This window comes from Struthio camelus, chromosome 3 (genome assembly GCF_040807025.1).
Source record: "Struthio camelus isolate bStrCam1 chromosome 3, bStrCam1.hap1, whole genome shotgun sequence".
NCBI lineage: Eukaryota > Metazoa > Chordata > Aves > Struthioniformes > Struthionidae > Struthio > Struthio camelus.
The window spans coordinates 116,261,356-116,275,572 of NC_090944.1; the positions used below are offsets into that span (position 1 = coordinate 116,261,356).

At 39.4% G+C, this 14,217-nt stretch overlaps 1 protein-coding gene across 15 annotated transcripts in view; it reads right to left on the reverse strand.

The window, feature by feature from the left end:
- Window positions 1-14,217, reverse strand: part of ESRRG (estrogen related receptor gamma) — a 413,394-nt gene that overhangs the window by 326,816 nt on the left and 72,361 nt on the right. Inside the window, exon 1 of one of the 15 annotated variants that reach the window (XM_068939855.1) lies at window positions 5,648-5,758. The exons of 11 other annotated variants lie outside the window; for them this stretch is intronic. Coding sequence is in view for 1 of the 4 variants with exons in the window: in XM_068939847.1 (XP_068795948.1) it covers window positions 5,624-5,625 (2 nt within the window). In the remaining 3 variants the exon portion in view is untranslated. Of the gene's footprint in view, window positions 1-704; window positions 727-5,604; window positions 5,759-14,217 lie in introns of those variants that run through there. 3 more of the 15 variants (XM_068939850.1, XM_068939847.1, XM_068939856.1) reach the window with 3 other exon arrangements.

Consider the following 14,217-nt stretch of genomic DNA (forward strand, 5'->3'; position numbering starts at 1 on the left):
GATCTCATAAGGCGCATGAGGGCTTTCTTTCTCCTCAGGTCGGAATGAAAGTAATGTCTTGTACTACAACACAACGAATGCAGAGCGCCTATTTTCTCACTGTTCACTGCAGAATAGTATGGGACTAATTAATAGATGGGAAAGTGAAAGCAGGCAATGTTATTTGTGGAGCTAATTAAGATACATGGCAGAAGAACGTGTAAACAGGCAATTTCTTGATTTTGAAGGTTTGTACAGCCAGATAGTTTTATTAGTCAATATTATGCTTTTTTTTCTAGTCCTTGGCTATGTAGTTTTGAGATGTGGACTCCACAATTAATCTCTCAAAGACTGATTTTGATTTATGTGAGAGGGAGATGGGGGGAAAAAAGCAGATGTGCATTTTTAAAAAAAGAAGCTTGTTCCCTTTAGTTCCTGGTTACAAAATGAGTGCATTGATTTGATCTTTTAAACATGTTTCTATATCCTCCCCACTTCATCTATTACTGAAGGAGGTGGGGAAGCGAATCTAAATGTCCTTTCCATTTAATTCCCCACAGATTTAAAATGCAAGGAAATTCTCATAAAGAAAAAGCTTTGGTCTAAAAGACTAGTTCATCAGCACATAGGAAGTCTGTGGCAGGAGCCAAGAATAGAACCCAGTTCGTCCACGTGCCAACCCACTGCATTAATCAATGAGCACAACTGTAACAACACTTACCTACCTTCAGAGAGTGGGGTCTGAGGGGACTCTGCTCAATGTGTCACGATAACAAGATGCTAGACGCCATTATTTTCCCAGCCCAGCATCACTCAGATTCATTGTCTTTTGTTGTTGTTGTTGTTGTTCAGCTAGAAATGGTGAGTTCTCAATAAGAAAGCCTCAAAGCTTTTAGCAAAACAAAAAAAAAGGGGAGGGGGTTGTATATTTCACATAAGAAAATGTTGACATTTTTACAAATTTTGAAGCTAGTAAGTACTACAAATTTTGGTCAAAGGAGTGACAGATTTGGTGAGAATTTCAAAATCTAGAATCTGTTCAAAATCTAGAAAAATGCTACTTCAATCCTTTATTTGGAAAAATGAATTCATGACCCAAATACCCTAAGAGACTCTCAGATATCTCAAACTCTATACATTTTCAGGCAATGCAATAATTCAAGACCTGTTCAATGCAAATCCTGATGTATCTTAAGTATAGAATTTTTATTAGTGTCTCTACAATATACCTAGTCATCTGGTACTGACTAACTCAATACTATGAAAGGACAGGAAGCTCTGCTAAAGGAGTCCATATAATATATTTTGCAACAACGGAGGGAAGCAAAGGACAAGCATCCAGCAGTTTAACTCCGCTCGGGCCTTAAAAGTATGAGGCTGCTGATTTTCACGCAGTTCTCAGCCTATCTGTGCTAAAATTAGTAAATGCTTGCCACCCTCCTCCCCTTCCTCCTCCGGGTGCAGAGACACAACTGAACCTACCACTTCCTGCCACAGAGACCACAAAAGAGCTGCCTCTTGTTACTAGCACACGCCAAGGTCCAGGACTAGCCTGGTTACCGCCTCTGCTGCAACCTCCAGCCCACCGAAAGGGTCCTCTTCTTTTTATTAGCTCCCCATTTCTGCTCTGCAGAGGGAGTCTGGAAGTGCTGCCTGACACGCTGCTTCCCTACAAAGATGGATGGATTTGGGCACAGGGATGCAAGGTAAAGGAGGGGGATAATCTCGGTTGTGGATGTTAAATAAACAATTTTTTCTTACAACAAACCCTGGCACCTGTTCTCACCATGTCATGGCCTGTGATGACTTACTGTCCACCAAGCATGACCGAGCGATTAGTGGAGCCGTGTCGATGTATCTCAACAGTAATGGGGGCTCTCTTTCCATTTGCCTTGCATTGAAATCTAAGCGCTCCATTGGCCTGTGCATTTTCAGCTTGATGAATTCATTATTCCCCATCTTTTTTTTTCTTCCTTTCTCAGACCAGAGCTTTCCCCAAAAGCAAAGTGACTCTTTCTGGTTTTCCTTCTCTAGTTTTTTTTTTTTTTCCTCTCTCTCTTTCTAGGGAGATGTCAGAAAGTCTAGCACTGACTCATCTATTGCAAATAGCATTTCAATATACATTTGGATCTATGCATATTAGATAGCAAACAATCATGGCACTCAGCTTATTTATTTATGTGGAAGAGAAAACATGCTGTTGTCTAACATCCGTCAACTAATGATATCGGAAAAAATACATTTTCAAATTCAGAGGCAAGGAAAGCGTTCAATTCATATTCCCAAGCAAACAAATGACACCGCATAAATAAAATACAAAACTATCTAACTATCATTAAAAGTGTGACAGTCATCCATAGTAGGAAATTCAACAATGTGGCTGTGGCATTTTGTCTTTAAATATTTACATGGTATGGAAATAGGATTAAGTTAACCTACATCTGAGTTTTCCTGGAGATGTTCTCTTTCCTTCCTCAAAATTTTGCCTAGTCAAAAAAAGGGACTTTGGCCATTTATCTGGGATTTCTAGATATGCAGAAGCCTTTTTAGAGCACTGTAGGTCCAATACACTCAGGATATTTGTTGTCATCGCAAGTCCCTTAAAGAAATAAAGACACTTTATACACGAACCAAAGCATCAATTATTTTTAACAGGTACAAGTTTAGGAACGCCTGTGCGCTGTGGTCTTGTAGCTAAAGCAGCAAAGCAACACCTGAGACTGGAATCCAGCTCTAGTTCTCCGACAGGTTTTACCTTTGTGCCTCCATATGTTTCATAAAACAAGGATAACTTTCTTCCCTCTTAAAATAAAGCTACCATAGGAAGCGCCTACAAAAGTCTCCATTTTTAATGTAATGGCGGAAGAGGCCGCCATTACACCAGGTGCTGTACAAACACAGAACCGTGTGTTATTATAATGTGGGAGTGGCATGCTATGAATAATACATATGGACATTTTGAAACTATTAAACAGAGGAGCCATTTACAAATTATTATTAATTCCTTCCGTTTCACAAAGAACGAATTTTGAAAGAGTAGGTAAGGAAGCTCTTTTTAGAATGCCAAAATTCCATTCTGGCTCTGTGAATACAAAAATGGCGCATTGTTTGCTCTTCAGGGTAAAGGACAAGTAATCAGCAATGCTGTGTTCTTTCACTGACTCTGCCACTGACTTTACATATAACCTTTTTCCAAATCGGTTAATTTCACTGGGTTTCAGCTTGTTTACCACTTAAGTGGATACAGTATATCACAGGGACATAATATGGCTCAATTAAAGAAGACCCAGCCTAGAGAGATTTTAACTGGGTTTGAGGGCAGGAGTGTTTATTACACTTGCTAGACTTTGGAAGTGGGGAAAAGTTATAATTTATTATTTACGTGCAAATTTGACGTTATCGTTAACATATATTCCCCCAGAGCCTCAGATGGACATATTTTGGAAAAATCAAATCAATAAGTGATTTAATATCTGTCAAGTGCTTTGAGATCTTTATTTCAAATGTGTGTTAGAAGAGGAGTATCTTACTCTCAACTCCTTAATGTGCAAGCGTGCCTTCTATTAATATTAGAACCCTTTGGAACCATTATAGTTTATCAGCTAAATACATATTTTGGCACGTTAACTAATTTTTGATTACCCAATTAGACTTTAACAGCTCCATCTATCATGTAAATTTTTCTTAATGTGCAGATTATGGACCCAATAGAACTTAATGGAGCTCCTTACAGTGTTCTGAGTCAATGCAGCTGGCACATGGACACTGAAGAAAGTATTTTCCCCCAACAGAGAATTACACACCTATCTTCCTGTGTTGCTAATGGGTGTTATGGCCTAAGAAGTCCCTGGGCACTGAGACAAGACATGAGACCCAAATGTGATCCAACTTATACCCATTTTATATGTTGGCTCTCATATATCTTCACTTACGTCATTCTATATCAAAAGTAAATTTCCTATAGCCAACGACATTATATCTACACCAATCGAAAACCAGGACCATTCAGTCTATACCAATCCTGTGGTAAACCACAATACTCATGAATGGGTTACCTGGTAGATGACTGTAGTTTTCAAAAGCTGCTAGTGAAATCTGCGTCTCTGAGGCTATCCTGAGCCTGTGCTGCCACGCCGTGTGCCCCTGGGTACGTCCTCCCTCACTCCACAGTCTCCCAGACGAGCGTCAGCCGAACTCAGCATTAAGCGAACTTTTCCTCTCTGCCTGGCATGAGGAACATGCCATTCATCTTGTAAATTCTTCCTCAACATACTGTCCCAGCTGACATCCCATTCCCTGCACTCTATTTTTGCCATTACCGGCCTATGGGATAGGATGCACAGTGCATTTCCATACACAAATCCAGACACTTCAAAGTCATTGGAAGGAAACAAATTTACTCAAATCACTGGGATAACTGCTGTGGAGCAGAGAGCCAGAACAAAGCCATCGGCAGAGAGAAAAGTCATTTAAGCAGCAAAGAGGTACCCCTTAGCCCAAGAGCTTAATGCATGGCCCAGGTTTAATGCTATCTGTGTTTGGCACAAGAATGAATAAGGCAACTTTGTTCAGGATCAGCAGCTAATTACCTGTTAGAACCAAAATGCAGAACTATGGTATACATTGTGTTGTGCTGGCTTTATGGCTAGATCTGCCAAAATCTCCAACTGTGTGTATAAGAGAGGGTCTCTCTCTGAACTGTATTCTCTTCTGGATATGGATAAAACTACTACCACTAGAAATAATGCAGGTTAAACACCCCCAAAAAAGGATGCATCCACAGACAAACACAAATATTTTCTGTGCTAAAGTAAACAATTACAAAGTTATCTACTATATTTTTCATTAATTTTTTTTAATTTCTCATTTCTCTTAGGCTATACAGCTAAACCAGACTGAGTCGCTCCTACTTAGTTTCACTTTCTTTCCCTCTTCCACGTAGGCTGCAAACACAACACTGGAATGTTTTTATACCACGAAAATATTTCTGCTAGCTTCCCTTTTCTGTGAGAAGTAATTTTTTAAATCGTGTTTGTTTCCTTATAATACTCCTTTAATAAAGCATGATTGTGTCCCTTAAGATAATAAGATTTGCGTTTTCTGTATGTGATTTCACTCTGCCAGTGCTTTCATTATCTCGCTGCGCAAAGTCCTTCACTGATGTCTTACTCTGTGTAACATTCATTGTTCGCGGCAAGCGTGCATTTAGCTGCGCACGCCGCTGCCTGTCCTCTGGAGCTCTGAATTCTTTCAACTGCTCCCTCTTCTCTGTCTGTACTGTATGAGCTCTTCCTTGAAGATATTTTAATGTCACTTGACTTGGCAACGTTTTATGCCAATATCATTTTTCTTGCACCGCTTCTCTCCAGATTCTGCCTGAATAGCTTTTAAGACTTGCGTTTGTATTTTCGTCACCAGAAAGCATATTAGCCATGAAAATACACATACATTTTTCAGGCACTGCCTGGGAAATTATTCACACTGCTTCTGAATACACAGAAATGGTTAATTTGTTCCTATACTCTTCATCCTGCCAGACTGCCTCCTGAATGTAATTCAGAGAACTGTAGTTTTTTTCAGAAAAGACAGTATGCCATGCTTTTCTTAAAGAAAATGAAAATTTACCCTGAGCAACATTTCTCACATTAGGTCCTTTCCCCTTGCGTACCAGATCTCCCTTCCAGTGACAGAACTCCAGCGACTTCCACACGGACGCGACTGGGCTCCAAAAGCCTGGCACTGAGAGCTGCAGATCAGCCACAGCGTCCCAGGAAATCACCGAGTCAGTCCTGTGTGCTCTGCATCTCTGAGGAACAGGCCCTGAGCAGGCGTCTTTACATCATATACTACGTCACCGTTAGGCGAATAATGTGATTTTTGTGTAAACAATACTTGTAAGAAGTCATCATAGCAAAAAAATCTGCGAGGACCACAGAGCAGCTAGTGCTGAAAAAAAGAAAATGAAACCTGCTTTAATCTCTCTGCGTATTTAGATGGTGTTCTCTGCTGCGATTACTTTACTGAAAAACTTACTGCTTGTTGAACCTTGAGCTGCAAAAAGATTTCTTACGTTGAGGTCTCACTCTCAGCTTTTTTGTTTTACAGTTCCTTTTTTCTTAGTCATCACTCTTAACTAATTTATTTTTCTATCTCATTTCAGGAAGCTGACCTTCCTGGCTGAAACTCTGGATGCCTAAGCACGTGTATTTCTTTTACTATGACTTGGTGGAAGGAGGACAAACAAATGAAGATATACATTTTTAATCACACCTAGGGACATTTCAGCCATGCCAATAGGTGTTCCTTTTCTGATCTTTACTTGCACACGTCGCAGGCTGTGCTGAGCCCATGTCTATTGTTCTTCCAGCTACAGTTTGCACACAGAAAATGCGTGCTTGTAATTCAGCAGCCACGAAGTGGACACAGATCGTGGTATCTGTGCTGCCAGCAACTGCTCTGCACAGTCATCCATGTAGCTCCAGGGAAAATACAGAGATTGGGTTTGCAGTTGTGCCAAACTGCAGGCACCAACTACTACGCGTAAGTTGTCCTGTGAAAGGGACGCTACTCCTGGAAACCTGACCTATTATGCCTACTCTACTGTTACTGCATCTCAAAGAGCATCTGAAATATGTTTCATGTATTGAGAGCAGCAAGAACAATTTAAAAAGTTTGACTGATGCTTTGAGATTCAATACTGGCTACACAGTGTCACTCACTTCTCAAGTCCACAGCTTAAATTTAGTTTCAGAGCTGATAGTTAAAGGTATTACCTTCTATGGTAATTATATCCAACGTAAACTAAAGATCTCTGTCCAATTCCCACCATTTCCACTGCACAAATGGGATCAAAAAAAAAAAAAATCACCAGAAATCCACAATCATCATTTCAGTGTTCAGGAGTGAGGCTTCTAGGTTGTAAATATTATAAACCCAAGTCTTCAACAGTACTTTTATTAATAAACTCAGAGCACTCTACAACAGGAGTTAACTGTTATTTCTGCTTTACAGATGGGGAAATGAAATACAGGGATGAAACAACTAGTGAAATACAGCTATAAGTCTCTCACAGAGTTATGAGAATCCTAAAATCAAATCTGGATATAGTAGACAACAGGAACTCTCTTTAAAAATAAACTTTATAGAAAGAATTCAGGAATGGAAACGTAATTCTCCTATAAATGAATACTCTGTTTTTTCCAAAGATTCTGCTGTGAACAGCATTTCTAAAATTGCCTTTCCAACCCTTTTGGGAAATGCTTTGGTGTTTTTATTTATTTAACATCCCAGAAAACATCAGGAAAAATGCTAATTAGAGAAGTAGTAGTTAACACTGCTTCATCTGCAGAAGTGTTCAGTAGATTGGAGCAGTATTTCCTCAGCAGAAGATCTCAGTGTCTCACTGTGACATATGCCCAGTTCAAAAGCAATGGCAAATTATAAAAATACCAAACTCAAGGGAAGTGAAACATTACACACGTTAGCAGCCAAATACTAGATGCAACTGAGGCAGAAATTCTGTTTTCTAGGTTCTCCCTTGTACTGCTGAACCACATTTTGCATACCCACACCTCAGGCAGCGTCCCGTTCTGGGCTAACTTAACCAAAAAGGTCGCAGTTCTCTTTCAAGCTTCCTCCAAAAATATACAGGAGACACTACTTACAAGAGGGTGCACAGGTGTTTTAGAAACAATTATGTTCTCTCTAACTCCTCGGGCTTAGCTGCCTCATGGGGAGGAAATAGGCTGCTCGGGGGCTCTGCTGGACTCCTCTGGCTTGGCTGGTCCTCAGTAAGGCCTGGCTGCCTTTGGACGCTGCTGTGGGCTTTGCCAGTTTCCTTGGCCTTTGCCTTTTATTGATTTAATGAATGTGCTTGGACACACCAGCCAGCTCATTCCTGTGTGTTGTAAAAAATCAGTTGTTACTTGCTTTGGACTTTGCAGCTTTTCACAACACGCTCCTCCATCTCCTTTGATCGCACAGCTTATAAGCAACTTTGACAATTAAAGGCTTATCACTGAGAAGGCAACTCAACATCCATTTCAGATAATTGGGACAGTAACACCTTTCCAAAACTAGTGGATCTCACTGCACCAAGTAGCCTAAAATATGCAAGACCTCCGTGATCTAGACCTCTGTGTCATCTTGGGCCTCATTTTACATCACTTAAGTGAGATCTAAAATCCTTGTGAAGGAGAACTACGGAGGAAAAAAAGCCAGTATACTGTTCTTCCATATAATGACAATGTAAGCCCTGAATGCCACTGGAACGTACCAAATGTTTACTATGAAAAACAGTTGGCTCTACAAAGTTGTTATCTGTTCTTAACAGAGTCAAAATTACATGCTTATTTTAGAATAAAATACTGATGATGACTTTGTTCTCATTCAAAAGCACCTGCACCTGAATCCATCCTGTTAGATGTGGGATTTGGCTGGAGTCAAAAGAAGCATCTCCATACCTAAAAGTTGGACTTCAGAAGAATTTATGCACTTGGTGTAAAACAGTAATCTTTAGCATTCAGCTGCTACCTAACTCTGAAAATGTCTAAACTCCATAAATGTTTCAAATTTTAACTTGAAAGAATGCCAGAACTTTAGAGCTGGATCTCTGCTCACAGCCCAGGTTGTCTGTCTGCACAGGACTGGACCATGTGATATGTAACTTGCACTAAAACTTATCTAGGAGCTATAAACTACCTCTGCCTAAGTCCCTGAGCAGCTCTATCCAGGCCATAGTGTCAGACTAAATCTAGCACGTATCAGCAGGATCGGAATTGGCCCCCATCCAGAAAGCAACTCAGTACCGCTAGCATCAGAAGGCATCCTCTCGTTTCTCCTGTGAGAACCCGTTTTATGTTAAATAGCACCCCAAAATATTATCTTTTATTAGTCCTTCTCCTCTCTCCTCAAGGCAGGAGGGTGTCTCGAGTCACTGAACGTACCCCCTTCCATGCTGGGGCAGAAAACAGTCTTTTTCTGGAAATCTGAACACTCCTCTGTAAAATGCCAAATTAATGCATAAATGCTAAGTGCCATTACTGGACTAAACTGTAAGATCTTTATTACTTCTCAGGCCAAGGACTTGGCCTAGTATTTCTGGATATGGACAATAATTATTTTTAAGATATCCATCTTTATCATGGTATGTGCTGTTCAGTGTATAAGCTTATGTGTAAAACACATAGAAGATATTCCGAGTTAGACATTTTTCCATCTTCCATCTCACTTTTGTATTTTCCATCCCAATACATGTCAAGCATCACCTTTTATTTCTTGGATTATCATACAAACTTCCTGAGCACTACAAATTTCCTTCACTGTTTTATCACGACATACCACATAGTCCTCTGAACATGAGGTGCTAACTACCACACCATGCGCAATACCAGTCTCAGTGTGCAATGTCTGGATTTAATAGAGAAATAAAATGATATAAGGTCGTAAGCTAAGACTATCATAAAGTGCATTGCAGGCACCCTACACTTAAATACTCCCAGACTGCCTCTTAACTCCAAGTGAGGCAATTTGCCTAATGCCTATAGAAGTGACACAATTAATTCCCCTCCCTTAAATAATCCTAACCTTTCCTCTCTAATGTGCCTCCATAAAAAAATGTTTTCTAAAATAAAACCAATTTTGAGAAAATCATATCCTTAAAAAACACTATCATTGAAAATACCATGAGACTAAAAAGAAATTTAGAAAGTCCCTCTTTCACTGTGTTCAGGTAATCACTGGAGACCCTTTCTCTCTGAAATGGAAACTAAACCCCACAACAGTATAATGAGCACTGTAAATACACTCAGTGGATGCATGAAAGTGGCCTCAGCTATAAGCAGCAAGCTCAGCATCTTTCTGTTCATGTTTCCTGTTAAATACTTATAAAAGCACCAACAACCTTCAAATTAATCCTCAAGATTTGAAACTTTCTGTCCTGGAGGCACAGTGCTTCCATGTTACTCATCAGTCCGGCATTTAGCACACCATTTAACAATGAAACAGGGGCCATGAGCTTCACCTGCACCTAAGTAGGCAGTTAAAATTTCAAAAACCTGAGCTTGAAGCATTTGTAAGAGGAAAAGCATATGCAGTTTTAGGAGTATTACTTAATGCAACATACTTTCCCCATGCCTAAGAGCACGGTCATCTTGTAGTACAGTTAGAAACTTGGAAATACAGTACTTTCTCATGAGTCTTACGTCCAAAAAAACAAAGAAAAACAAAAATTACCTCTCTTTACTGAATCGTACCAGCGTAAAAGAAAAAAATCACCTTTTGCAGGAAGAACTTTTGCTGCAGCAAACAAAATGTTCTCCAACTAGATCATTTACCCACAGTGTTTACTAGAAATGTCAACTACTATAGAAATAAAACAAGATTTCTTCTAGAGAAAATCAGGAAGCCAGGTCTCCAGAAAATCAGGTCTGCATTATACAAGTTATATTGCGATATTAATGGGCCTTAGCTTCACAGACGAAAGAGAAAAAGAGCTGTTATTTCATCTGAAAATAAAACATACAGTCCCCTAATCAATGCACAGTAAGTATATTTCCTGACATTTAACTCAGTCAAAAGATTGAGAAAAGGAAATAAGAACATGGCAAGTTTACATTCACATTTGCTACTAGACTTTAGATCCTGGAACACCAGGGTAGTTACATAGTTGAAGTTAGCAACCAGGGTTACTACTTTTGGAAATGCAATTATTCTCAGCATATAATTCTGTATTAGACAGTATAAACTATTCCTTCCTTGTACAGTTAAGAGTTCGCAAAGATGAGTAAAACACAGGGATTCCCTAGGATAAATTAATGCTGGCTCCACCGCTGCCAGTGGCAGTTTTGCCACTAGCTTCAATCAGTGTAGCATCTGCCCTCAAGTCTTGATGGAAACTGAAGAATTTGAATAGTTTACCAAACCTATGTGGATGCTGATTCTTTACAAGGCCTTTCCTTACATAGAATTTTTATTTCAGATGAGCACACCATCTGTTTTCCTTCTGACCTACTAGTATTCAAATAGGGCATGCACTACCTTCCACAGACATGCTTCTTAAATACGTTGTCACACACTAAGTCCTAGAAAATGGAGCTAAGAGTGTTTTTAAGATTCTTTTAGCATTCTCTGTGCCTCAAGGCAGGGCCATCTTTGCACCTATGCCATTCCTGATAGATGTTGTCTAGCTCATTCTGAAAATCTCCAACAAAAGAGATGCCACAACTTCTCCAGTTGGCTTTTTTGGTGTTTCATTAAATCCACCGTAGAAGGTCATTCCCAGTATCTTATCTGAATTGTCTTTGGTTCAGTTTCACTTCCCATACTCTCCCATTTCTCACCACGCACATGGAGAATAAATTACTTACTTTCTTTTTCATCAGTCTTTGGCATTCTCAGTCTACTTTCATGTTCTTCCTCAGACATCTCTTTTCAGGCTGATCACCCCCAAGTTCTGTCAATATTTCATGACAGATCATATTTTGTCGCTTTCTTATCACTCTCAACATTTTTTCTTTGGACCTTCTCAAAACTCTCTATATCTTACCTGGGGCGCACTGCCCAAATCTGTGCACAGAATTCTAACCCAGGTGCTACCAAAGCTGAGAGGAGCAGCAGTTACTTCATACTCCTCACAAGCTATATTTTATATTTTTATGTTCAGCACTTGCTATCAAGAAAAGCTCTTAATTTCAACTTGAACATTTCTCCTGCCAGCTTCACAACTATTCTTAATTAACTGGAACCTTTAACATTGTAAACAGCATTAAATTAGAAAAAGTCATACTTAATTGAGTATCTTCACTCAGCCTACACCCAAAAATGACAAAACACTTCAGGGTTACTACCGGAAATATGTAAACACAGGCATGCACACACAACCCAAGCACAATTATCAAAGCCTTAATCTAATCTACATTCAGATGCAGATGTACAGAGATAAATAATCTGTAGATATAATATAAACACCCACACACTGAGTAGGTCTGTAACTGAGAGGTTTATCTAAGTGATTAAGAACACCACAACTTTTCCAGCGCCAAAAAGAAGAAAAAAATAAATTAGATAGCTAAATACAACAACAGCTGAAATCTAATTCTCTTCTTTTATAGTCCTGAGTCTAGATGAATGTAATGTGGAATATATCATATCTACTTTAGTACGTCATACTGCATGTTCCTCCTCCATGTAAGCCAATGTAAACAGGCCCAACTCCTCTGAAGTCAGTATATATATAATATATATATAATGTATATATGTGTGCGTGTGTAAGTGTGTGCGTGTAATCCTACAGCAAAGGAGAGGACGATAAGGTCCCTTATTTGTTCAGGTCTTGCAGGAGGTTTTGATCATGGAAAAACAAGAAAGCTCTAATATACTGTAGTTACCTCACTAAGCAATAATTATCATGTAATTATACTGTAATTACAATACTTGATTATTGATGTACTGTAAAATAAACTGCTATCAAGTTTTTTTACTCTTCACTTCTATTTACAGTCATCTGTGATAAGGACTAAGCCTCCCCAAAAATGCATGATAAAGCTTCTTATCACAGGTTTTAATGCCTCTAATAACTACTGTAATTCTGTGTGATTTAGTGCTTTGAATAATCCACCAGGATTTTTCTCTAGATCTTTAAAAGGATTGTAATGTGTACAGAGGTGTCGTAGTGATTAAATTTACAGGACACTTACCAAAACAGTGATAAGAAGGGATGTTTAATTAACACATGTACACGTTGTTCAACTGTACTATCATGCAAAAATGGAAAGACCTGAATAAGACCCCTATTTTCCTTTCAAAATGTTAAAAAAAATTAAACAAAGGATTATCCTAAATATACAACATATGAGCAGACCTTTTGAGGGCAACAGCAAATCACGGCAGCACCTGAGAGTGCTACCAGCCTAATGTTTGTGTACTGTGTAGGGGACTAAGGATCTGGTACTAGTCTGACATCCCAGAGAGAACGGAAAGAGTATCACATACAACAGCACATGGGAATTTACCCACTGAGTCTGGTGACATCATGCCTTTGGCTAGTGGATGGTTCAAGGGCATTTCAGTTCTCCTCAGCTATAAAGCCTGAAAATATCAATGCTTTTAAGGCTCACTGGTAAAAGTTATTAGTGAAAAACAGCCGAATCCAACGTTAAGTGTCAGATGTTTTTGAGCTCTGTGTCTCAGAAAGGCACACAGACTCTATAGAAAAAGAGTGGCCAAGACTAGCCCTTATTTATGCAATAGATATGCAATTTAAGTTAAGCAATGAAATGCCATAGCAGACTAAACCCCAACAGAAAATGGAAGCAGATTAAACCACATAATGGACCACAGAAGAGAACCTTTATCTCTCCAAGGAAACATGTCTACTTTAACTTCGCCTGACATTTTGTCCACTGTGATGCTGACAAAAAAAGTGATAGAGAGATCTAAAGGTGCTATCACATACGATCAAAAGATGAAAAAGAAAAGTCAAGAAGCTCATGCAACCCACGTTCCCACTGGGGAAATAGCCTTTTTAATATTAGAATTGTTTGTGCTTTGAAATGGAAATCCCAACATCTGCAAGTGAATGCAGCTAAAGTAGAGTTCATTCCTGGATGGGCAAGTGCCAGGTGGCGACAGGGCAGAAGAACACGCAACAACACCATTTACAGAAGCACAACTCTCCTTTTCAAAAATGGTTCTTAATGATGTCAGAAAACTGCTGATTTAGTATGGAAGACTAGTGCCACTGTTTTATTTAGAACGAATCCCACACATTTCGCATCACAGTCCTGACACAGGCCTAAGACGATGAAATCACTGCTTGACCATCCTCATGGGTATGCCTACTCAGATCAGCAGTGCTGTGCAGGGGTACATGTATACTGGAAACTGTGTAACTGCATTATTGCTGTGCTCTGCACAGCCTTTTATACCCTGGTTCTAACAAAGAGTAACTATCCTAAAAGAAGCTTCACTCTACTGCAATTATTCTGCTCCCAGAACCTGAGTTACATCATTTAGGACACAGTGCTCTGCTATGCAGACATATCCACGCAACTTTAGCCTTTGTAACAAAGATTTTACCATAAAAAAAAGTTAACGAGAACAAGCTCAGAGATCATAAACGAGGCAGAACGCTTAAATAGAACAGAAACAGCCAGTAGGTACTGTGGTTGTCAAAAACCGTGCGCTCCTGAGCGTGGCTATTTATTTTACATGGTAAGCAAGACTGCTTACCTGCCTAAT